Source organism: Gobius niger (genome assembly GCF_951799975.1).
Source record: "Gobius niger genome assembly, chromosome: 17".
Classification (NCBI taxonomy): Eukaryota; Metazoa; Chordata; class Actinopteri; order Gobiiformes; family Gobiidae; genus Gobius; species Gobius niger.
This window is the reverse complement of record NC_136868.1, coordinates 13300940-13326496: the sequence shown is the minus strand read 5'-3', so window position 1 is coordinate 13326496 and position 25557 is coordinate 13300940. Positions and strand designations below refer to the sequence as shown.

General features: G+C 42.1%; 1 protein-coding gene across 1 annotated transcript in view; it reads left to right on the top strand.

Moving 5' to 3' along the window:
• usp24 (ubiquitin specific peptidase 24) overlaps positions 1-23263 on the top strand; it is a 38333-nt gene extending 15070 nt beyond the window's left edge. The window contains exons 14-63 of the mRNA XM_079575676.1: positions 324-473; positions 1151-1282; positions 1368-1479; positions 1564-1640; positions 2060-2200; positions 2273-2326; positions 2397-2512; positions 2640-2706; positions 2788-2898; positions 2967-3065; positions 3141-3314; positions 3395-3480; positions 3618-3726; positions 3809-3964; positions 4051-4148; positions 4225-4320; positions 4403-4625; positions 4709-4868; positions 4976-5137; positions 5594-5664; positions 5744-5904; positions 5972-6033; positions 6114-6305; positions 6606-6720; positions 6811-6955; positions 7041-7160; positions 7640-7765; positions 7853-7951; positions 8268-8350; positions 8452-8593; positions 8679-8798; positions 9011-9225; positions 9840-9964; positions 10040-10181; positions 10333-10483; positions 10587-10682; positions 10850-10953; positions 11116-11229; positions 13593-13800; positions 13882-13971; positions 14706-14808; positions 14887-15005; positions 15472-15585; positions 15658-15723; positions 15801-15864; positions 15946-16024; positions 16108-16183; positions 16457-16543; positions 18967-19077; positions 21575-23263. Of these exons, the coding sequence (XP_079431802.1) occupies positions 324-473; positions 1151-1282; positions 1368-1479; positions 1564-1640; positions 2060-2200; positions 2273-2326; positions 2397-2512; positions 2640-2706; positions 2788-2898; positions 2967-3065; positions 3141-3314; positions 3395-3480; positions 3618-3726; positions 3809-3964; positions 4051-4148; positions 4225-4320; positions 4403-4625; positions 4709-4868; positions 4976-5137; positions 5594-5664; positions 5744-5904; positions 5972-6033; positions 6114-6305; positions 6606-6720; positions 6811-6955; positions 7041-7160; positions 7640-7765; positions 7853-7951; positions 8268-8350; positions 8452-8593; positions 8679-8798; positions 9011-9225; positions 9840-9964; positions 10040-10181; positions 10333-10483; positions 10587-10682; positions 10850-10953; positions 11116-11229; positions 13593-13800; positions 13882-13971; positions 14706-14808; positions 14887-15005; positions 15472-15585; positions 15658-15723; positions 15801-15864; positions 15946-16024; positions 16108-16183; positions 16457-16543; positions 18967-19077; positions 21575-21637 (5886 nt within the window). The 3' untranslated portion in view covers positions 21638-23263. The remainder of the gene's footprint in view (positions 1-323; positions 474-1150; positions 1283-1367; positions 1480-1563; positions 1641-2059; positions 2201-2272; positions 2327-2396; positions 2513-2639; positions 2707-2787; positions 2899-2966; positions 3066-3140; positions 3315-3394; positions 3481-3617; positions 3727-3808; positions 3965-4050; positions 4149-4224; positions 4321-4402; positions 4626-4708; positions 4869-4975; positions 5138-5593; positions 5665-5743; positions 5905-5971; positions 6034-6113; positions 6306-6605; positions 6721-6810; positions 6956-7040; positions 7161-7639; positions 7766-7852; positions 7952-8267; positions 8351-8451; positions 8594-8678; positions 8799-9010; positions 9226-9839; positions 9965-10039; positions 10182-10332; positions 10484-10586; positions 10683-10849; positions 10954-11115; positions 11230-13592; positions 13801-13881; positions 13972-14705; positions 14809-14886; positions 15006-15471; positions 15586-15657; positions 15724-15800; positions 15865-15945; positions 16025-16107; positions 16184-16456; positions 16544-18966; positions 19078-21574) is intronic.
• Positions 23264-25557: the final 2294 nt, after the last annotated feature.

The following is a 25557-nucleotide window of genomic DNA, read 5'->3' as shown; positions in this document are numbered from 1 at the left end:
TTCCGACCATATTTGTAGCATCCCAATTCTTCACATTTCATTCTGCACATTTCACAACTGGCAGAATCACTTCTCAGCGTCATTGTCACAGAAATGTTAACAAACCAGCCTGCAAGTTCATGAAATTGATACCAATATTGCTTTATGATTAGCTGCACAGTGTATTTTCCACAAATGTCTGAGTTTACAATATACCAAAGGAGGACAAACAAATTTAGTTCCACCACGGTTTAAATGTATTGCAATATATACTCAAGGTGTATGTTTAATGTGTTGCATACTGATCGGATAGTTTTTGATTTGTTATTGCATTTGTGTTGTAGAGTATTATCCAAGACTTGAAGAAGAACTTTGAGATTGTAAAGCTGATCACTGCGTCTCTGGTGTGCTGCCATCGTCTGGCCGTCACAGCTTCAGGAAACATTGGGCTCTCGGGGTCGACTCTGGTGGACGGACGATACACCTATCAAGAGGTCGGTGCATTTAAAGTGGACATGTTCTGCAAAGTCGACGTTTTTGAGCTTCATATCATGCTCTAACGTTGTTCCCTCGTCAAAGACAGACCTGGAGTAGTATTTTACCACAATCACACAGTTTTGAGTAATCCTCAGGCAAAACTGTTCAATTTAACCATTTCTTCTTCTATGGTGTCAGCACTCCTTTCTGTGCATCCTTAAAACCCCAAACTGTCCTCCACAAGATTAAAGTTCATAATCTAACATGATATTGGTTCTGGGTCATTCGGCGCTAAATTGAAACCTTGTTTTTCAATGAGTTGTTCCTACAGCTTCCAGCAGGAGGAGCTCCAGTCAAGGTCTTCACCAACTCTAACTCCTGTTTTTCATTGTTACTATTTACTTCTACCAGAGACATCATTGTAAATTATAAAACTAATATTACTTTGCAGAAATTGTATTTTCCCCTAACGATGTCTACAACGTCTTCCCTTACAATGCCTAAATTACACATAATTCTAGAGCTTTTTAAAAGAGTTCTCATGTTGCTTTTATTCATGCTCTTGTTTCTTTGCAACAATATTAGCTTCTTCTTTCCCAGTTTTCACAGCCCACACTCTCCGACCATGCGCACTGTTGCTTTGGCACTTGTATATCTATTGATTGCAGAAACATCTGCCTGTTTCTTTGTTCAGTATCTGGACAGCCACCTGCGCTTCCTGGCCTTCTTCCTGCAGGAGGCCAGTCTGTACCTGGTCTGGAACAGGGCCAAGGAGCTGTGGGAGTGCCTGGTGTCCGGACCAGACGTCTGTGAGCTGGACAGAGAGGTACGGTAAATTTAACATGTATAGTAAACGCTAATACGCTGGTGCACGATCGTAACGTACTGTGTCTATATACACTTGTGTGCAGCTGTGCTTTGAATGGTTCACCAAAGGACAACACGACCTGGAGAGTGACGTTCAGCAACAGCTTTTTAAAGAAAAGATCCTTAAACTTGAGCCCTACGAGATTACCATGAATGGTGACATATCTATTTTACAGTCGCATGTTTCTTTCTCTTGAAGATCTTGCATATTTTGATGATATTGTTTTGCATTTTTTAAAGGTTTTAACCTTTTTAAGACATTCTTTGAGAATGTCAATCTATGTGACCATCGTCTGAAACGCCAGGGAACTCAACTGGTAAGACTTTTATAGTGCAAATATAAAACGGCTGTTTGTGCACCAGTGTTAATTTAGTCGACTAAAAGTATTTTGTAAAAGTCAAAGTCATATTTTCACTGACTAGAATTTGACTCAGACTGAATTTAAAGTAGTTAGTAATGACACAGGTTATGACTAGAATGTACAGGTCCTTATGTAACTAAGAAAAACTAAAAACAAATTAAAATGAGAGACTCAAAACAAGGAACAACTTCTGCTGTGTTCATGTGGGAGAAGCTACATGGAGCAGGGCAACATGAGAAGGTTGAATAAAATGAATTCATGGTGCACTGAATAGATTTAGTTGACGATATTAACATGAAGTTTTTTATGTCTGTTTTATTAAAATGACTTAAAATACACATAGACCTGTGAACCTGACATTTTCCTGATTGCAGTGCGTGGAGCGCCTTGATTTGGCAGGGATGGACTTTATCTGGCGCATCGCCATGGAGACTCCAGATGAAGAAATTGCAAATGAAGCAATTCAACTCATTATCACTTATAGCTACACAAACCTCAATCCTAAAATGAAGAAGGTTGGTGTAAGGATCCACACCAATGTCAGGGAAAATCAATCACTTTTTAAATCACTGTTGTTTCCTTTGTAGGATTCTGTTTCTTTGCACAAGAAGTTCATTGCGGATTGTTACAAGAGACTTGAGGTAAGGGTTAATACAGGTGAATGATTGCTGAAGTACAGTGTTCATGTAGTGAAAATACTATATTTTACAGGCTGCTAGTTCGGCCCTCGGGGGGCCCACTCTGACTCATGCTGTTACCCGGGCGACTAAGATGCTGACGGCCACTGCCATGCCGACTGTGGCCACATCTGTACAATCTCCTTCCAGGTACTCTCTGGGGTTTGGGTAAGAATTGAGTTATTAACCTCTAATCATACGTGTCTGTGAGGGTCCGCCCATCATTCACTTAGCCCTCACATCTTCCTGAAGTGTGATTTTGTTTGTTTTTGATCAGATCAACTAAGCTTGTGATAATCGAAAGACTGCTGCTACTGGCCGAACGCTATGTAATCACAATAGAGGTATAGTAATGTGTAAAAAAGACTCACCTTTTAGGACTGCACAGTATGTCACCACATTTCTTTTTTTCCCATTGTGTGTAGGATATGTACTCCGTTCCTCGCACTATTCTACCTCACGGGGCGTCCTACAACGGGCATCCTGTCACACTCCACATCACGTACGAGTCAACCAAAGACACTTTCTCCTTGGAGGTATTGTTAACTAAAGGCACTCGCTGGAGTCGAGTTACAGGAAGAAACTGACGCTGTTTATTCTTCAGACCCACAGTAATGAGACCATAGGAAATATCCGGTGGAAGATATCCGAGCACTTGAGCTGTCCAGTGGATAATGTCCAGATCTTCGCCAATGACAGTGTGGTAGGTTTATGATAAGGTTTCTTTGAATTGGCCAAAATGAACTCTTACTCACGTGGCTGTTTCTTCCTCCTTCAGCTGACCATGAACCGTGACCAGAAGCTCCTGTCGCAGCTGGGCTTCAGTGATGAACAGTCCCTCACGGTGAAGAGCTCGGGCACCGGGACGCCCTCTGGCAGCTCAGAGTCGTCTGCCTCTGCCTCGAGCAGCTCCAGCTCTGCCGTCTTCAACTCCGCCTACGCTTTAGAGCAGGTGGGGACAAGGGACCACTGGCACAAGTTAAGCATGTGATGTTATTACAAATCCATTATTAATCTGTTTGTCTTGTGCAGGAGAAATCTCTGCCAGGCATCGTGATGGCACTGGTCTGTAATGTGTTTGAAATGCTTTACCAACTGGCAAACCTGGATGAACCAAGGTAATAGACTGAGATACAGTGACATTTTCATCGACTTTTATTTGTGTAGCACATGGGAACCAAATACCTAAAAAATAAAAGTGTATGTAATACATTGTGAACTGAGAGTTGATCCAGATTTGATCTGTTTTGATCAGGATAACGCTTCGTGTTCGAAAGCTTCTGCTGCTCATCCCGACTGATCCTGAAGTTCAGGATGCACTTGACAATTTTGTTCCCAAAGAATCCAGCGTTTGGAGCCACCAGGTACACTCAGTTCTTATTATCACGCATTCATATTTCATGTCACTTTCCTCTATTTTTTTTAATGTTGTTTTTGTTCTTGTAGAAAACTCTCTTCACCCTTGGTCAAGGCTCCGGGTCTCGTTCTCCGTCTATGACCTCAAAACAGCAGCACCAGCCCAGCGCTGCCTCTATTTTAGAGTCTCTCTTCAGATCTTCTGCCCCCGGCATGTCCACTTTCAGAGTGCTCTACAACCTGGAGGTACTGACGGCAGATATTTTTATCACACAACAGACACGAATACACAATGAATGTTCACTTTACAAGCCTTTTGTGCCTCTTTGTAGGTCTTGAGTTCAAAGCTCATGCCCACGTCTGATGACGAGATGGCTAAAACAAGCAGCAAATCGTTCTGTGAAAACTTTTTAAAAGCCTCAGGCCTCAGGTAAAAACAAAAAACGTTTCAATTTCTATTTTTTCTTTTTTTTTCTTTGTCATTTATGTGTTTTTATATTTTGCAGTCTTGTAGTGAATGTTATGCAGAGAGACTCCATCCCATCTGAGGTGGACTATGAGACCCGACAAGGGGTCTACTCCATCTGCCTTCAGCTGGCCAGGTTCAATACTACACCTTAAGTTCAATACAGAACTGCATGCATATTGTTTATTCAGACAGTCCTAACTCTCTTGTGTTTGCAGGTTTCTCCTTGTGGGACAGAGTATGCCAGCGCTCCTGGACGATGATGTGATTCGGGACGGAGATTCGCTGTCCTCACGTCCGTTCAGAAACGCCAGCCGCAGCGGGAGACAGCTGTCTCTTTGTGCCACTCCAGAGAAGTCCTCGTATCGACAGATGTCTCTGTCTGAGCGCTCTTCCATCAGAGTAGAGGAGATTATCCCTGCAGCTCGAGTAGCTATACAGGTGCTGCTTCATAAAGTCGTGGAACACACAATTAGAGGGAAGAGACACAATATTTAACCCCTGGACATTTGCTCTCGCTTTAGACCATGGAGGTGGCAGACTTCACCTCCACTGTGGCCTGCTTCATGCGTCTGACCTGGGCTGCAGCTGCGGGACGTCTGGATCTAGTCGGGAGCCCACAGCCAATCAGAGAGACCCACAGCCTCCTGCCTCAGGGAGTCCGCACCAGAGTCAGCAGCACAGGTGAGAGTCGAGACGCCAAGCAACACCCTTTTACATAATCTCTGAGACCTAAAGAAATGCTTTCACAAGTCAGTTTTAAAGAAATGACAATCAGTTCCATGTTTCAGGGAGTAACTGCAGCTCGAGCAGTGACGGAGAAGCCGCACCTACTGCATTGCATGCTGGGATATGTGTCCGACAGCAGTGTGTCTCCACTAAAGATGCCATCATTGCCCGAGAGGCCTTATCACTCCTGGTCACCTGCCTGCAGCTCCGATGCCAACAGCTCTGTAAGTTTCACCCTGTAATTCAGCCTTCAGAAACTGCACCTTTGCTCTAAGTGACTGTACCCAATAGTAGAGGGAATTTATTTATGCATTTTAGCATACAGTGTTTGCAATCATTTTTGGGAAGAGAAAAAAAGATACTTCTGAAATATGCAGTTTATGCCGTATTGTGAACTATTTTTTGTAATCGTAAACTCGGAAGTTGCATCGATACTAAAACCAATTGGCCTGGTCCAGACTAAGTGTTGTAAACAATGTCACTCTGCTGCCTGAAAGGTGGGACACGTACTTACAATCTCATCATCGTGAAGAATTAGGATATTGGTAATGCATTAGGAAAGTTAGGAATGAGTTTTAACCACAATTATTAATTCAGCCTTAACTGGCTCAAGCAGGGGGAAAAATATGACTTTCTTCATGAATTGGTTGCGTTTTGTATTTATGTTGTGTTTTCTGCAGGCTCCTTTTATAACCTTCCTGCAGTCAATGATTTCATCATCGACATTCTGCTGGGATCTCCCAGTGGAGAGGTAAACTACACTGCTGGTTCGATAGACAGCTCGAGTACATGGTTGTGTCGCAGTGAGCTCAGTATCATCTTGTTTTCAGATCCGGCGTGTGGCGTGTGATCAGTTGTACACTCTGAGTCAGTCCGACACCTCGGCGTTCCCCGATGTTCAGAAACCAAACCTGTTCCTGCTCTCTGTGATCCTCACGGCTCAGCTGCCACTGTGGAGCCCCACGTCCGTTATGAGAGGAGTCAACCAGAGGTATCTCTGCCTCTCTACACATGTATCTGCTGCAGGAGCTTTGTATTGATCGTGGCTTTGTTCTTAGGTTACTGTCTCAGTGTACAGAGTACTTTGACCTGAGGTGCCAACTTCTGGATGACCTGACAAGTAAGTGGATCAGGTTTTACTTTCAATCTAAAGCCTTAGAAGTAAAGATACTCGTACTGAGTCCTAAGTTTTCTCCTCAGCTTCAGAGATGGATGTGATAAAGCTGAGCGCGGCCACCATGCTGGAGGACGAGATCTCGTGGCTGGACAACTTTGAGCCGAGCTGGAGCTCAGAGATGGAGACGAGTGAAGCAGACAACATCCTTTTGGCCGGACACCTGCGGCTCATAAAGACCCTTCTGTCGCTCTGCGGAACTGAGAAGGAACATCTGGGTATGTCCACATTTGATGGTATGAATAGTTTTCGATTACCTATTTATTGTTTTATCATCTTTGTTATGCGGCTTTCAAAATGTTGTAGCAATAGCACTCGTGGTATCCAGCCGTCTCCGAGCTATAATTAGGTCCTGGTTTAGTTCTTATACCTGGAATTGTACAGACTTAAGAGATAAATGCATTTTGGGTAAAGGTCTGGTTTAGACATGGTTTTGTCCTGATTTAAGCCCAGTTTCATTTTAGATTCATAAAAATGTTTTTTTGCCAAGAATGCATATTGTCTTGTCTTGTCTTTAGGACCATCTTTGATCCAGCAATTGTTGGACGACTTCTTGTTTCGCGCTTCACGCATCATCATAAACTCTTCGAGTGCAATGCAGTCTCCAGCTCCGAGCCATGACTTCCACCCAAAGTACAGCACACTTAGGTTATAGCTTACTAGCTATATTTTAAAAGGTTATATTGTTTATTTACATTTTACGTTTTCTGTATCTTCTTTCAGATGTAGCACGGCCAGCAGTCGACTCGCGGCATACGAGGTGATGGTGATGCTGGCGGACAGCTCTCTCTCAAACCTTAAACTCATCACCAAAGAGCTTCTGTCAATGCACCATCAGTCAGACCCTTCCCTCAGCAAGGAGTTTGATGTAACTTACTTCATCATTATATAATACGTCTGATATTTGATCTGTAAAAGGAAATGCAAGTTTTTTTTTTAACTTTTTTTTTTAGTATCTTCCTCCGGTCGAGAGTCGCTCTGTCTCAGGATTCGTTGGGCTGAAGAATGGAGGAGCCACTTGTTACATGAACGCTGTGTTTCAGCAGCTCTACATGCAGCCTGGCCTTCCAGAGGTGGTTATTTACTTCATCCATAACCTACACTGATGGAGCAAAACTGCAGGCTCTTGCAAGAACAAAGCTACATTTCTTCCTTCTCCATAAATATTTCATTTTGTAGGTTTTGTACATATAGATCCCTTCCCAGCCTGCTCACTAAATCCACAATTACACCAATGGCACTGAAAAGGTTCTACCAGATTTTATCACTGATGAGGTTGTAAACATGTCCCATCCTCTCCTACTTCGGTTGTCCAGTCAGGTTTTAGTGCCGGTGTGTGAAGTTTCTGGGTCAGAGACACCTGCTCCCAGCCCAAAGTGATAATTAAGTCACATAGCTGTCACAATACCAATACCACCTAAACTTGTAGCTAACGCTTGTCAACAGTCTCTTCAGTAGATTTTAATGGCGTTCAGTGGCTGCTTTTAATAAATAAAACCAACCAGTGTCTTAGTCTTAATCCCGTGGGCCTATGTTTTCTTCTTATGTGCAGGCCTTCCTGTCCATTGAGGACGACACAGACCAGCCGGAGGAAAGCGTCTTCTACCAGGTTCAGTCTCTGTTTGGTCACCTGATGGAAAGCAAGCTTCAGTACTACGTCCCTGAAAACTTTTGGAAGGTAATAGTAATGTGAAATAAATTATCCCTTTATTCATAAATTACTACATAAAAATAATGAATGCCATTGTGATATTTTGTCTTGAAGATATTCAAGATGTGGAACAAGGAGTTGTATGTGCGGGAACAGCAAGACGCATACGAGTTTTTCACCAGCCTTGTAGACCAGCTTGATGAGCATCTCAAGGTGTGACTTTTATATATACATTCAGGTGATCGTCATATAATTAAAATGTGAAGCTAATATATGATATAGACTCATTACATGCAAAGTGACATATGTCAAGCCTTTGTTTGTTATAATTTTTTTCTGAGATTTTTAATTTGGGGTTTTTACATACTGAGCCATAATATGCATGTAATGAGTCTATCATATATGAGTTTCACAGAAGTAAATGCACTTTTTCATGATATTTTAATTATATGACGAGCGCCTGTATAAAATATATTATACATATTAAAGTTCATAATTAAGGCCCTAACTCTGAAACATGTCTCACTAGAAAATGGGGCGAGAACAAATCTTCAAAAACACTTTTCAGGGAATCTTCTCTGACCAAAAGATCTGCAAAGACTGTCCTCATCGGTGAGAACATTTTACTTTTAAGTTGATATTTAGGGTATACTTTGTTTCACCAAATACCTGCTGACATTTCACTTTTTTTTTTTTTTTTTTTTTTTTTACAGGTACGAGCGTGAAGAAACATTCATGGCAATGAATCTTGGTGTAACGTCTTGTCAAAGTTTAGAAATCTCTTTAGACCAGTTTGTCCGTGGAGAGGTGCTAGAGGGCAGCAATGCTTACTATTGTGAGAAATGCAAGGAGAAGGTTTGTACATACAGGAGCTCTGTGCCACACTGTGACTGTGAAATGACTGAATGATTGATCCTCTTTATTATTTTCTTTCACCCAGAGAACCACTGTGAAGAGAACATGTATTAAGTCATTACCCAGTGTCCTTTGCATTCACCTGATGCGCTTCGGCTTTGACTGGGAGAGTGGGCGCTCCATCAAATATGATGAACAGATACGGGTAAAGACACTGATCAGGCTTTTTTTATTTACATTTAATTAGCAATATTACACATTTTAAGTAGGTTTTAGCTCATTTAATACAGTTTACTTATACACTGCAAATAAAAACCTGCTTTGCTTTGATAAAATATTCTTAATTGTATCAAATTAATAATGTGGAGCCAGAAGGTACCATCCATACTATTAATTTACTTGTCAATCTCGTCACAGTTCCCATGGGTGTTAAACATGGAGCCCTACACTGTCTCTGGGATGGCCCGACAGGACTGCAGCGGAGAGGCGGCTGAGGGCAAAGGGGACGGAGCATCCGGGAGCTCGCCACGGAAAAAAGTAACAATCTCTGAGAACTACGAACTCGTAGGAGTGGTGGTCCACAGTGGTCAAGCACACGCAGGCCACTACTACTCCTTTATCAAAGACCGGCGGTAAGAAAAAGCACTGTGTATTTGTTTTAAACTCAGTCTGTGTGCTGGATCAGTGGTTCGACCATGTACTGTGCATACATTGCTTAACACTAAAGCATCCACAGTGTGGCAGTAAAACTATAATGGAGCCATTTACATTTTTCTTCTTTATATAAGGGGCATTTACGGGTTTTGGGGCAGAACTGTATGGACTGCTTGGGGCAAATAGTGGCAAATTGTGTTTGGGCTTCTGGATTAGTGCGTAAATACCTCCAGATGTTTGGCTCCACATGAGGAAAACTCCACAGAGGAGAGTAACCGTTTTTGCCACTGTGGTTTTTTGGGGCATTGAAAGGAAAATGAAAGGAGTGACATTCCTGGGATGCCTCAATTGTTTAGAAATTAAACTATAGAAGTAATTGTGACTGTAAACATTTTCCTTCCTTTCCTATTGATTGTTGTTGTTTTTACTTTTCTATTAACTTATACCTTTTATAAACGTTCTTGAATCTTCAGAAATGCCATTTTTATGATGACTTTTTTGGGGAAAATATTAGTATTAGTATTATTCATTATTTTATGGTTTCCCGTCCTTTTACATGAATAACTGCATTATTACCTTGGTCTGTGTGTAGGGGCAGCGCTCGTGGACGCTGGTACAAGTTCAATGACAACGTGGTGGAGGAGTTTGACATGAACGATGAGTCTCTGGAGTACGAGTGCTTCGGCGGGGAGTACAGGCCCAAAGTTTACGACCAGTGTAAGTTACTTAGCTAAAAAAATAAAAAGGCTAATTTATGGACATTTTTTAGTTATGTTTATTGTTTGGGTGCAGCCAACCCATACCCGGACGTGCGGCGGAGGTACTGGAACGCCTACATGTTGTTTTATCAGAAAATCAGTGACCAGAATTCACCTGTGCTGCCAAAGAAGAGCAGAGTGAGCATCATGAGGCAGGAGGCTGAGGATCTGTCACTGTAAGTCTTCGTTAAAGCCACTGATAAGATTTTGGCAATATTACTATAATGTCACCTGGAGACACGAAAGATTCAGGATCACATTGTCATTGTCAGTGTGGCAGCCTGAAAACAGCCCAGAGCGCCATCTATTCTTACAATGTGTTTCCAGGTCTGCCCCGTCCTCTCCCGATGTCTCACCCCAGTCCTCCCCTCGTCCCCCTAGAGCCAACAATGACCGCCTCACGCTCCTCACGCGCCTGGTCCGGAAAGGAGAGAAGAAAGGCCTGTTCGTGGAGAAGATGCCTGCCAGTATCTACCAGGTGACAACAACACATACATGGGGCTCAGTATTTACAAATGAATGGTTCTTTCACAAAGTGTAAAGCACATCTGTTTTTTTCTAATCTTTTGTCTTTATTTTAGATGGTGAGGGATGAAAACTTGAGATTCATGAGGAACCGAGACGTCTACAACAGCGACTACTTCAACTTCACCCTCTCCCTGGCTTCAGTCAATGCAGTATGTAGTTTGTAAACAATTCTCCTGCAGCTACTGTATGTGTTTCTGTTCGATATTTGTTATTTGGGACGTCTGCCCACCATGGATTCACAACACTGTTTTTTCCAAGTCAAGTAAATAAGCAAGTATGATGCAGAAATATATAAAAATAATGGTGTTCTTTGCAGACAAAGCTGAAGCATCCGGATTACCAGGCTATGGCTAAAGAGAGCCTCCAGTTGTCTGTGAACTTCCTCTTCCACACCTACCTACACACTAAGAAGAAACTGCGGTATGCCTCTTTTGTCTTTGTGGCGCATGATCTTAATTTGTCTGAACCATTTGAACTTACTAAATTACTAGAGTAGCAAATCCCAGAAATTAGAAATACCAGTACAATATGCAAGTGTCCATAAATGATGTTTAATGCGTATTTACATGTGTACTCATGCAGGGTGGACACAGAGGAGTGGATGGCCACAGTGGATGTGCTGCTGACCAAGAGCAGTGAGGCGTGTCAGTGGATGGTCCAGTACCTCGTCAGCGCAGAGGGACGAGAAATCGTCAGGTCAGTGCCGAGTGGGGGTCTTCACTGCCAAATCTGGGTTTGAATCAAGCAAAATGTGGGAGACAAAGAATCTAGAGCAGGAAAGTTAGTGTGGCTTTACACTTATGGCTGTTTGGTTTGGTTTGGTTTGATTTGATTTGATTTGATTTGATTTGATATGGAAAAACATTTTTGTGCTTTCTAATTTACACTTGTAGCCCGTGATAAATAATAAAAAGCTCATAACAGGATATTGCAAGTTTGGATAATTAGACCAACTATGAAACTGGCTCTGTGAGTGAAGTGCTCGTCCAGGGATCTGAGCTATTCAATTTCCATATCCAATTGGTGTAACTGGTCGTTGTAATGAGCAAGACACTTCATTCACCTTCCTCATTAATGAATGTGGCGCGTGAGTGCTTAGTATTGGTCAGAGTGGCTGTTTGCATACATGGGCAGCTCGCAAAACAAATCCAAGCCATAATTAAACCCGTACTGGATAACATGACTATCCATATGGCTTTTGTTGGATCAGCCTACCTAACTAATCCAAGTTTCCATAGATAATAATAAGTTATGATGTACCGTGTATTCCAGCATGGATACAAGCATGGATACAGTTTGTCTACTCCGCTCGGCACTACTATCACCTGTCGCTGATTCATGTTGTTCGTTCCTTGGCCCGATTTTGCTAGATATCGACCACTGCAGACTGAGAGCACCAGATTGCCCTTCATCCAGCTAGTGCCTTGACCTCTGAGAACAAAATGTTCACTATTGTGTGAAGTGACTAACTGTAACAGCAGCTTAGTCCTGGCTTTTGCGATAGAAAAAGTGCCTCTTCACCTCTATTTTATGACATTCTCATATACGCTGCATTCCACTCATTCAATGGAAAGCTTATCTTGACTCATTTTGCTGAGGTTTAGACATGCTTGCAGCCCAGCCTTATGTTTAACAGAAGCTGATTGGCTGAAACGAGGGGTTGGCCTCAGGAATGTACTCACGCAGAGCCATATAAAAAGTGTTTGAAAGAAAGGCGTGTCCCTCCTCCGCTCTGTGTTATAAGCATGAGGTGATCATGTGGTCCCATTGCAGGATTGGTTGTAACATATCGGCTAATGGTGTACTCCAGCCCTCCTCCATACCATAGTTGTGTTGAACTCAAGGAACTCTGAGTCTGCTTGGTCTAAACAGTGGCACCGTCAAGGCCAAGAAGTGATTTCAAGTAGGCAGTGTACTTCACCTGAAAAACAAAGGATTTCTCAAAGCCAAGATGTACTTCTCTGAATGCTAAACAGATGGTGTGAGTGTTATCGGTGAACAAAAATATATAAAACAGATTAAGCATTAAGGAACAGTGTCTCCAGTTCCAGTAGCCTCCAGTTCTAGAGCACCAGTCCTATACTGCACATGTGTGAGTAAATACCTACCTAGTCGGTCATGGCCTAGTGGTGAGGGCTGCACACATACTGTTTTGAGGTGGAGGAAATGGTCTCGGAAATGCCCTCAGTGTTAAGGTTCTGGTCCCGGGTTAAGTGGGTTGTATGTGGGCTCGACACCCATGGCCAATGGGGATGTTATGCAGCACAACCTTTTTCCTCCGGCTGGGAAGAGATGAGGGTGAGGGGTTGTGGGGGAGTGGAAGTGAACATGTGCTTCTGTGCCGCGCCACTGTGGGACCACAGTATTCACCTTATTACGGAAGTTTGCCTGGGTGCCGCCATGAATTGTGCCTGCCCTTTCTTACACAGGACTAGAGAAGTCCAGAGAAAATCAGTTGACATGAGTACAACATGAATACAAAGCGGATTTAGGCCGCGCAGAGTGTTAGTGCAAGTGTGGAAGAATCAGAATCAGAATCATTTATTAACCGAGCATAGGACATTTTACTTGGATGGAACGGGCTTCGTGCTCTACCGGAAGTGTCAAGACAACGGAAGAGCCGAGACATAGCAAAAAGAGGCAAAAGTGGGCGGGGCGAAATAAGGTGAATCTTCTCTTTCTCTCGGGAAACCGGACACGGACAGTGTTAACTCACGGTGGGATAAATAAAGTGTTCGGTTTGACCTGTGAGAGCTTACAGAAGCCTATAATGCTAGAGGAAGAACATGAGGCAGCGGTGCCCTCTCGCTAGTGGTGCAGGCACATGGCGCAACAGCGACACACAGGCAAAAGACTGGGCCCTCTGGGTGTTTGGACTTGCATTTGCCACAACGCAGTTATCAAGCTGCAACTTGCATCTGATGTGAAGTGGGTTACGCACTCACCAATACCTGGATATATTGCTGAATACCCAAGTACTTGGACCTAGATCATTTACATTCTCCAAATAGTATGTGTGATGTTGTAAACGTTCTGATCTCGTCATTTCTCCTGTTCAGGGTGTGTTTGCTGGAGTGCAGCGTGAGAGAAGTGCGAGTGGTGGTGGCGGCCATCTTGGAGAAGACTTTGGAAAGTGCCATTTACTTCTCGGACCCTGGACTGGACAATCTGACGGATGCTCTCCTGTCGCTGCTGGACAAAGATGTACCGGAGAACGTCAAAAACTGCGCCCAGTACTTCAACCTGTTCAGTAACTTCGCTCAGAGGGTAATAATGCATTTACAGATAATGTACATGGTTTGAGAATGAAACTATGATGTTAAATCACATTTTTCTGTTCTCCCTCAGGGTTGTGGCCCTTGTCAGTTATTGTTGAAACACTCGGCCTATCGTCGAATGCTCATCTTCTTACTGGGACCCAACAGACAGAACAACCAGGTACTGATAGACTTTTTGACATGTAAGAAATTGGCAAAATCGAGAAAAGCTGGTACTTAATGAGACTTATGCAATTGCTTTTAACCATGTTATAACTTATAACCATTACCCCCATCCAAACATACCTGAGTTTTAAGTCAGGGGTTCCCAAAGTGGCCAGGACTCCTCAGAGGGTCAGAGGGAGCCCAAGATAAACTCCAAACATATCTCAAAACGGCATAATCTGTGTGAATTGAGGACACATGAAAATTAAATATATGATTTAACAACGATTCAATGTTTTGCCACTTAAAAAGATAGAAAAAAAAGCATCAATTACATTTTACATTTGGGATCCCGGGTTTGTGTGGTCATTTTGAGGATTGTGGGCTCAACATTTTGTTTGAAGTAATCCTGTTAACTCATTGCTGAAGCCCTCTGTGATCTGTTTGTCAACACACAAAATGGTCCTTCACATTTTTAAAGCCCACACAGATGCATTCTGAGCTGTTTTGTGCTTGAAGTGTGTTCATCACGCCGCCTTCTATTTGCGAGCATGCCATTAGCTACAATGTTAGCCTTCATCCACCGTTCTGTCACATGTCGTCTACATTGCTGCCTGCAGAGGGTGCTCCAGGACCATTTGAATATGATCCTTTCAAATTTTGTAACGCCATGCTGAGGTTTTCCAAAACAATCATTAAAACCTGAATTTTGCTTCCACTTTGAAATGTTGGTTTTGTTCTTTTGTTCAGAACCGGCGTTGGAGTCCAGCTCAGGCGCGAGAGTTTCTTCACCTCCACAGCACTTTGGCTCTCATCACTCTTCACTCTGACCTCGGCCCACAGCGGACTCAAGGTGCAGCAGTGTCCCACAATATATGTATCAGTTTTTCGTTTATTTTTGTTACTGATCTACCGTGTGTTCTCCCCGTAGCTCCGGGGACGTTTAAGCCTCTTGCGGGAAGTGTGTCGTCCTCCATCCCTCTGTTGCCTCTTCACCCGGACATCCTGGCCTCTCTGTTCACTCCGGAGGGGCAGCCATATCTACTAGAGGTGCAACCAGCTATACTCTGCACATATGGAAAATGTTGCTTCAATATTTTGGGGGTTTTGGTTGGAGTGTCCGTACAAATACAGTGTTTGCTCAAGTTAGATACAAGAACATGCCAATTGATCAGTATGGGCAGAGAGCCTAGGGGTTAAAGCTTCTGCACATATGCTTTGTGAGCCTAAGCAGTGTGAGATCGACTCTCGGCTCTGACAATTTCCTGAATGTCTCTCCCGGCTAGATAAACACTCTTATTTAAATATAACAATTAAAAGGCCCTAAAACCACATTTTGGCTTGTCCTGCAGCATCAAAATACAACAATAACCCCTTGCACTGCCGGAAACGGTCTCTTTTTTCTTTTTTTTTCAAATTTCTGGTTTTAAATATAGTTTATGAAGCAGAAATGATTTTGTTATATAGCGTCAAGTACTGGGCTTTTAATTTGTTTGTGTTTCTTTCTGGTTTGAAGGTGATGTTTGCAATGCGGGAGTTGAGCGGTCCTCTGTCCCTGCTCATCGAGATGGTGACCTACTGTTCGTACTGTAACGAGCCCTTCTCACTGGGAGTGCTGCAATTACTCAAAGTATGGCAAAAAAGCGCATTGATATAAAGTCAATATTAGGGATTTTAATCTAACTCAATTTCCCTGGCGCAGACCCAGCTCGAGTCGGCTCCACCTCATGAACTCAAGAACGTTTTTCAGATGCTGCAAGAGCAATTGGTCAGTTGCTGTACATGAAGTTTACTGTAGCTTTGACCTATCTATTTTCTAAAATCCCTTTATTTTTTTGTTTAAAGGTAATGGAAGACCCTCTACAAGCTCAGAGACTCAAATATGTCTTTGAATCAGAAGGCCTCTTAGGTATCTGATTGAATGTTATATTAGTGGCATTATTGCTAAAGATAGACATTGTATTGACTGCAGTGCTCTTCCTCCTCACAGCTTTGATGCATCAGAGCAACAATGTGGACAGTCGGCGTTGCTACCAGTGTGTCAAGTTCCTGGTCACATTAGCCCAGAAGTAGGCTTTTGTTTTGTTTCAGCACAATAACATAAAGTACTTTTTCATATTCGTTCATTTTGAAGAATGATATTTGTTTGTAGGTGTCCTCAAGCCAAGGATTATTTCAAGGAGTTGTCTGGTCACTGGAGCTGGGCAGTGCAGTGGCTACAGAAAAAGGTAGATCTAAAATTGTTTGGTTTATTGTCGCTAGAGATAGACATCTGTCGGCATTGAGTAACAAAAACATGTAATGAGGGCAGTGTTCAAACCTCTTTTTGTCTTTCTGAGCGTGTAGCTGTTTGAAAAGTTGCGCTTTTAGCAGGAAAGGCATATAATGCAGTGGGTCAATAGCGGTGGAGAGTATTGTTGAGAATTACCGGCTACACTGGCTTATTTGTTAGTGGTGTTGAACCATATATTTTGGTAATGTCTGTTTTTTTCTCCCTTCAGATGACGGAGCATTACTGGACCCCACAAAGCAACGTGTCCAACGAAACTTCCACCAACAAAACTTTCCAGCGCACAATCTCTGCACAGGTATAACGCGCTCATATACAGACCTCTCTGCATAAACAAAACATGGGTTTACGGCGTCACCCTGGGGTTCAGTTCAGTTCAGTCAACTTTATTTATCCCACATGGGGCAATTCCATTAGAGCAGAAAACAATATAAAACAGCCACACAAACCGCATACAAACAAACAAGTGGAGCTCACACATAGATACAATAACGGGCAAGAGACGAGCTCAAATTAAGTTCAGGAGTTGTATAGCCTCAGGGATAAAAGATTTCATATTGCGGTTCCTCTTACTGCATGGCAAGGCGTAACAACGTCCTGAAGGCAACAATGAAAATTCACCATATAGGACACGCTCTGGAGAAGCAAGAACTGTGGGGTTTGAGTAATCGTGAGTTTAATTATGGGACAATCTATAAAGTGCTTGTGACCTATTGTATTGTCCTGTAATTATTAGTTGGGCAGGGTGTCGATTGGGATTTCCCAAATCAATTCGAGTCAATCAAATTTGACTGATCTTCGATTTAGTTAAGGACATAACACAGAACCAATTTTACTCGGATATGGAAGACACTCTGAGAAGAACCATTGCTGCAAATAGAAGAAACTAATTCTAACTTGGTGCAATGGTAGAAATGTGTATATTAAAGCAATACTAAGTAACTTGTTTACCTCAATAAATCCTTTTCGTAGTCCCTCTGGGAGTAATGCAAGTGTTAATGGGATGATTGGGGGGTCTTTCATATCCCCCTGGTGTCTCTGGCCAGAAAACCACAATTGCAACTTTGCTGCCACGGGGTCCGAGGCCCCAATACACACTAATGGAATCAGGAAGAAGAAGCTAACAGGCTAACGGGCAAAGCTAACTGCAGGCTAGCGCCACTTTAGCAGTATTTACAGCCAAGTTTGAGTGAAAATATTGGTAATTGGATGTACAATATCCCTCTCTCCCTTCGCCTTTTCTGTCAGCGTAGTATTCACGGACAATTAATACGTTTTAATTATTATTATTATTATTTTTTTTGACAATATGACAATGGACAACATAGGGAAGGAAAGGGGGGTAAGTTGGCAGACAGAGTAGAATTCTATTACATATGGTTCATACTTCAAATGTACATGAACAATGAACAGGGTGACATTATTATTAATTATTATTATTATTATTATTATTATTATTTTTATTATTAAATAACCATTAGTTGGGTTCATATGCGGAGACTCAATTAGTGTATACAACCCATTTAGGTCCAATCCTAGTTAGAAATTGTAAATAAACACACAGACCCCCTGAGACTTCACTACACAAGAGAATTTGACGAGTGAATTTAGTTAGGTCCCTGCTCCTTGTGAAGTCAAGCACGCTAAACATCATGCCACAAGATTTTCAATGGCAAGGAAACCACCTTACAACCTTACAAATGCCATTAAAAGACAAAACACACCTTCCCACACGTTAGCGCCATACCTGTCTTCCCATTGGGATTGGGAGACAAGACAGACACATCATCATGCAGACATTCATAGTTCGTTTAACTGGGACAGATATTTTCACATTTTCCATAAAGGCCATAATTCTATATATTTGTTTGTTTTAGTGCAGATCATACTAAGTATTAAATATGTTAAGGTGCTCTTCGCTCATGTCTGTAAGCGCTAAAGCTGCTTGTTCCATGGAGAGAAGATCCAAGTATTCTCCTAGCCATTTATCTCCCAGCCACCAAAAAATCGCAACTTGCTACGACACCTGCAATTACACTTAAGGCCTCTAGGGGAAATAGTTACTTATCTTACATTAATCTTGTACTTTTTATTTAACATAACCAGATTAAAACAAAAATGCAAGACGTTACATGACTTTACTACGGGAAAAAGATGTATTAAAAGGATCGATTTTAAGGGTTTTTTGAATCTATATTGGACGACTCAAAGGGAAATCGATTCAAAATGATTAATTTAACCCAGCCTATAGCAGTAGTTCTCAAACGTTTCACACCAAGTACAACCTCACAGATAATTTGCAGAACTGAAGGATAAGATTAGATGTTATTTGATTAAAATTAATAACAATTTCAATTGCATGACACCCCAAGTACCACTAGATGAAGCTTGTGCACCACAGTTCGAACTACGGTTAAAAAATACACACTCATCACCTGATATTTGTACCAGACAGTGAGGTTAGAGCAGCCAGACAAGAGACTTACAGGAAAACCTGGAATTAGATTTTACTTTTAACGTAAAAGTGGACATTAAATTAAGTTCTCTTTGAGGAGAGAATGGGGCTGGCAGATTTCCTGCCCCTGAAACTATGGAGTAACAAGATGCCCTGCGATTCCTCTAATGCCGCGTTTTGTCGCTCTAACCCAGTAGACGAAATATATTGAATTTCACTATTTTTGCAGAGTTCTGACCTCATCTTGTGCTTGTCCGTCTCTACAGGACACCTTGGCTTATGCTACAGCGCTGTTAAATGAGAAGGAGCAGTCTGGCAGCAGCAACGGCTCTGACGGGAGTCCAGCCAATGAGAACGCGGACCGCAGCCTCCGACAGGTACCAGATTATTGTTGTCGCAGTATGAGGTGAAGGAACATCCATCACAAGAAGCCTCAATAAGTATAAACAGAGCAGAATTTCAGTTTTAGCCGGGGTTTTTCTCAATATCGAGCAGTCCCGTTGGCGTTTGATTCCGCGTGTATGTGTGTGCCCATAGAATACCCCTCATCCCACCGGGGTCTGACTCATGACTGATCTAAACCAGGAATAAAGCCCTGAAAATGGGGCATCTCTCTGGCTGTTGTCGTCAGCTGTAGAGGCACTTTGTTGCCTCCCACGGCTGTCATTAGCGCCAGGCTCTGCGCTGTGCTGTCGCCGTCAGGAGCCCACACATGAACCGCCGATCATAATAAGCATGTACAGATCATAATCCAGTCGCCGGTAAACAGCCACTCAGGCCCTGTAGTTTGCATATGTGGCTGTATGTGAAATATTATGGAAGTGAAATTGTGTGAACTCGAGTCACAACAATTTATTAATGTGATAAACTATTCTTGTGTAGAACAAAGACGCTCAAAAGTTTAAAGAAGTTCAGAATTTCATGTCTTCATATTCTTCTATTTTAGCATTGTTTTGTTACTCATTTTTTATTTGTTAGTCTTGTCTGTGTGCTGAAAGACTTGCATTTTAGAAAGTCCTTCAAGCTACAAGATAATATAAAAAAAATACTCATTACATTACATTACGGTAGTTTACAAAAAAATGCTTATTACAATTTGTGTTAAGATCCAATGGTATTGTACTTTGCTGAAATGATATGGTAAATGTATTGCAATATTAGGGAAAAAATGTCACTAGTCTGATTCATTATGTTTAGATCTCCACTGTTGTAGGATTTTCGTCAGTATGAAAACTATATTTTTGGAAACCTTTGACCAATTGCACTATTTTCCCATTGGAATAAATGTGGAGTTCTGGTCATCGCTACGGTAACACCGTGAAAAATGTGACAAGGTTTTCATTGACGTTTTTGATTGGAACGACCAAATGGAATTTTCTGCCAAATTTCATACATTTCCGCCAAACTATGTTTTTTACTCTCCATAGAAATGTTATTTTTGCTATTATCGCAACTTTTTTTTTTTACATATCAGAGCAAATGGAAGCATTGTTTTTTCTGATTTCATAAAGTTTTCAAGAATGTATAGTTTGATACTCTCCACAAAAATCCCGCAAAATTACATAGTGAATCGGACTAAGTACGACTAAACACTTTTCCTGGTCCGCCTGTCCTGATCACATCCCGTTCTCCAGCAACTCATTTAAGTGTAAACACTGATCACAAACTGCACAGGAGAATTTACTCCGATGAGCATTTTTGAATCACCACAGTTATGCCAAAAAGCAGAGACTCTCTTCCCTCACCTGCTGCTGCTGCTGCTGTCGTGTTCTGTTCCAATCACCAATGCGCCCAGAACAACGTCTGTCGCACAAGCTCAGGCGCAAAAACATAATCTCCAGTTTGGCAGCATTTCCAATCATTTATTCACCCAGACTACGAAAGTCCACTCCACCGTCAGAATATGTCAAAGATTGTTAATTGAAATTTACAACGAGACTTGCAAACACAGATATCTCCTTCTGATTTATTTGTTTGCAGCTGCTACATGACTAACTTTATCTATGAACTAATTTATTTGTAATACATTAAGTTTATGTATCCCTTTATTACCTATTAAGCATAACTCACTACATCAAAGAAACATTCATAGCCCCTACCTTTTAAACAGTATAAGAACTTTTATCACTTTTTACTCTTTTAGAGCTGTTTAATATTAAAACGATCACTATCCCATTAGTCCGGTTCACTTTGTAATCTCTGCAGATTTTTGTGGAGAGTATCAAAACTATATATATTTTTTGAAGTTTATTTAATAAGCAATCAGAAAAAAAAAAAGTTTCCATTTGCTCTGATATGTAAAAAAAAAAAGAAAAAAAAAGTGTGACATTAGCGATAAAACATTTCTATGGGGAGTAAAAAACTTCGCTTGGCGTAAATTTACAAAATTTGGCAGAAAATTCCATTTGGTCGTTTATATCAAAAAAGTCAATAGAAACCTTGTCATATGTCTCATGGAGTTGCCGTAGCGATGACCAGAACTCCCCATTTACTCTAATGGGAAAATGGTATAATTGCACAATTTTACCAAATGACAAGGGCAAATATGTTTTTCTCATTTCTTATACCATAAGGTTTCCAAAAATATAGAGTTTTGTGATCAGTGGAGATCTAAACATAGTGAACCGACTAATTATACATCAATATTATGCAACATTTACGACTATGAAAGATGAATTAAAAGAGAAATAATATTGATAAGTACTGTAGTGTACATGTGGTGCGCCTGAATAAAAATTCTTTGGCGTACTGATGCAACCAGAATGTAAGTTTAGACAAGACAATAATCAATTTTGTTCGTATGACGTGACCTTATTTTCTCCTATAAAGAAAATTATACAATAAAAAAATAAAAATCCCTCTCTTTACTTGCAGGGATCAGAGTCTCCCATGATGCTCGGCGACTCGAAAAGCGATCTAGAAGACGTCGATCCGTAAGTTCCCGGGAGAACATTCGAGGATCCTTCCCCCCCCAAAGACGAGAGGCTTCACGAAGGCTCTCCGGAGGCGGTCGCTCCAAAAGAAAAAGAAAAAAAACAAAAACAAAAAAAATTTCAAAACTTGGTTGCACCTCGCCTCTGGTCCTGGACATGTCGGGGACACCCCTCCAACTATGAAAAACAAAGAAACAAACAATCGGAACTGCCTGTGTTTCGGTCGCTATGGCAACGAAGACGCCGCAATCCCCCCCCCCCCCCCAAATGACTTCCTTTCAGACCAGTAAAAACCGAGCTGACGGAGGAGCGGCGTCACTAAGGGCATCGACAGGTTTTGTTTTTTTTCTTGGTGATTTACATGGAAGGAGATGAGCTTCAGATGACTGTAGTTGATCCATTTTTATCCATTCGTTTTCACTCAGAATGACAGCAGCAACACGAAGAGGAAGGATGGGTCTTGGAGTGGGGCGGGGGTGGGGGGGGGGGGGGCGTTGTGTTTTAAACAATTGTCTGCTCATATTTGCCAATTATACATATCTACATAGACATATTCAAATTGTAAAGACTTTGTTCCATAGTTGTAATTTCCAATGTAAGATATATTTTAAAAGTCTCGTGTGCTCTTCCTCTCACAGCCATACGACAACTCTCTCTCTCTCTCTCCACGTTATTCTCGCCGCTCGAGAGGAACTTGACGACTAGTTAGACAGACTTCTCAACAGGTGCACTTGTACAGGATATACCTCCCTAAAAAGAAAAAAAAAAAGAAAAAAAAAAAAACACGCGAGCACTCGGGACGGGGGTCGGCTTATGTATACGCACTTTATGCTAAACCCGGTCTATTGTGTGCAGCACTGGTCAGTTCCTCCAGGGCTTCCCTTCATGTTGTATTGTCTTTTTCGCTTTTTATGATCAATTCTGAGTCCGATGCCACATTGCAAACGCGTAGACAGCCCTGATAGCTTTGCCAATCCGCTCCGTGTGGCTCGACTCTTGACCTTGGCCATCCGCAGTGTAGCCACGGGGGGGATGCAAGTTCGGGGACACGGGGTCTGTCCCAGGCCCCGCAGTAGTGCCCCAGTCAGCAGTTTGGCTACTTCCTGCTGACTGGCGTTCTTTCGCACTGGTTTTTAGTGCTGTGTTTTATCATTTCTTTGCCAATCTCTTCTCTTTCTCGAAGGAGTTTAGGGACGTGAGCCTTATGCAAGAACAAGCTGGTCGCAAAGTGCTACCGATCAGCAGCCTGTTTTATTTTCTTTTTTTAGGTGCCAAGGTTGTATGCGCTCATTTCTTTAAAAAAAAAAATCTCGCACACTTTTCAACACACACGCAAACCACATCCTCGACGTCTTATCTTATCGCCATTACCTCCGCGTCATCTGAGTTTTGAGTTTTTCTGCCTTTTTTTTTTGTTTTGCTTTTGCCATAAACACACACACACTTGTACAGAGGAGCCACATGTAGCGAGATTTCCTGAACACCTTTCGAGCCAGTCGGGAGTCTTCAAGTGCCTTAACCTCCCGAGAAAAATCGCCTCTCTCTCTCTCTCTGCTCCGAAATCAACCATCACCGTCTCTGTGTCATCTCGATTAGACAAAACAGGGAACTTAGTAAAACAAAACAAAAACGTGTGTGTTGTGACAAAGGATTGTAGGGATCTTTCGAACTCACTGTGTGTTATGGGACGGGGGGCGTAGGTTGTACCCTTTTGGAAACAAATACAGGGTTAAGGTGTTAGGACAGGGTTTGGTAATGGTATTATAATGCTGCTTCTTTCTCTCGCTGTATATTTAAAGGGGAACCGTGCAGCTTTGTTCAATTAGCTTTTCTCAATGAATGTGTTTGTGTAGGCTCTCAATCATACGGGAATTATCCATCGTTGTCGAGGTTTATAGATATCTGAAAAAGAAATATGAAATTTTGAAGGAAAAACATTTAAAATTTGCTATTAATGTAACACAGATGTGACATTCTTGGTGTCCTGGGACTAGGCGGGTGACCACCTCCACAAAGGGGGAAAAGAGGGTTGTGCGATGTAGTGGGACAAATTAAAACATATCTAGGTTCTTGGATTGAGGCTGCCATAGTCATAGAAACAATGAATAGCTGTTTAACATTATCTAAATGCGTGACTAAAGTGTGTTTATAGAAGCTCACGCACTTGCATCAGGTGTTGGAAGTTCCCGTTATGAATCCATGCTGAAAAGTTTCACGGTTCCCCTTTTAAAAGCTCTTCTTGATTGAAGATATGACTTGATTTTGCTTAGCTTTAACAGGTTAATGTTTACAGTAGATGGACTTATAAAGCAGCCATGCATTATAGTTTGGGGGGATTTTCTGCTTCTTCTTCTTTCTTTCTTTTTTTTTTCGCTGAGAGATCTCTGAGCCCAAGGAGTTGTTGGGACACTTTCTGCAACCCTTTCACGCTCACCCCACACCCATGTCCTCCATAGACGTGAATGTCCTTGTGCTCTCTGGCATGTTTGCATGTGTTGGCAGTAAGAGGTGGTGGAAAGACCGTCTTGTTCTGTGACAAATCGAACCCTCTTTCTCTGTTTTCGCCGTTTCTCTTGCTGTGATTTTGTCATGAGCCCTTTCTGTCAACCGTCATGCCTTTTCTCTCTTGTTCAGTGCGAAGGGTCTGGGTGTGTGTGCAGTACCATACACGCATTGTTGCATCTATCCTGCAATCTCTTCCAAGCTTGGCCCCTCTGTCTCCCCCCCCCCCCCATCCACAACCAATCACCACAACAAACGGACAAACTATCCCAACAATCCTTTTCCTCTTTTAATCCGGGGATGCAGGGAGGGTACGGGGAAGCGCGTGGGTCCGGGATCGGCATCTATACGGGTTTTTACTGTCATTTGAAGATTCACTTCTGCCATGGCGGGATTCTGTATCGCATGTTAAGACTCGAGTTTTAATTTGTACATCAAGAGTTTGATTAAGGGGGAATTTGATATAAAATAAACTGGAATGCACAACTTTGGGTACATCTGTTAATTTGGACGCTACAGTTTTTTTTTTTTTTTTTTTTTTTTTTAAATGCACCACGGGAAATATATGGATGTGTCTTACAGCCCTGTTATAGACCGGGGTCCAATATGTTTGTGTGAAACGTTTTAAGAACCACTGTGCTTCACTGAAAGTCTCCAGTACACACAGGGATAAACCTAAAGATTGTGTCATTCATAAGTCACTCCTCAATTGCAAAACATGAGCACCACCACCAAAAGCCACTCACACATCTCATGTACACTTTTTGAGAACCACTGGAATACTGTAAGCCAGTGTGTGGACAGATCCCTTTTGCAAAGGACTCCTGTAAGCTTAACATGAAATAAATAAAAGGTGCCAAAAATGTTGTAATGGTTGTGAGGCATCCACGGGGTTCCAAAGTTTGGATTATTTGCCAGTTCAACCCCTTAATCCCCGCCTTAATTGAGCACATTTTCTCCAGTTTCGCCCTAAAAGCTTCTCGAATGGAGCTTGCAGTGCTTGAATGCTTAAAGGAACAGGCCACTGTTTTCCCACACTGAGATATGTTCTTACCTGAGCTTAGACGAGTTGATGCGTACCTGTCGGGTCTTTACGTGTGCGCTCAGTCACGCAAAAAGACCGAAGATGTTGTTAGCAATTAGCCTCTCCTCCTCTCCTCTATGGGGCCAAACGGGGGTGAAGTTAGAAGCGACCAAACTCTTCCACATTCCAAGTGAAGATATTACTGCACAGACGTCGAAGTGCTCCTAAGGTGTTATTACGCCTTACAATATAGTTCCCCTTTTTATCCGCTTAGAAAATAGACATGTTTAATTTTGTGTGACCATACTTGCCCACGTAACTGTATTTAAATAGGGCAAACGTGGAAAAGCTTGGTCGCTTCTAACTTCACCCCCGTTGGGGCCATAGGAACATGCTGG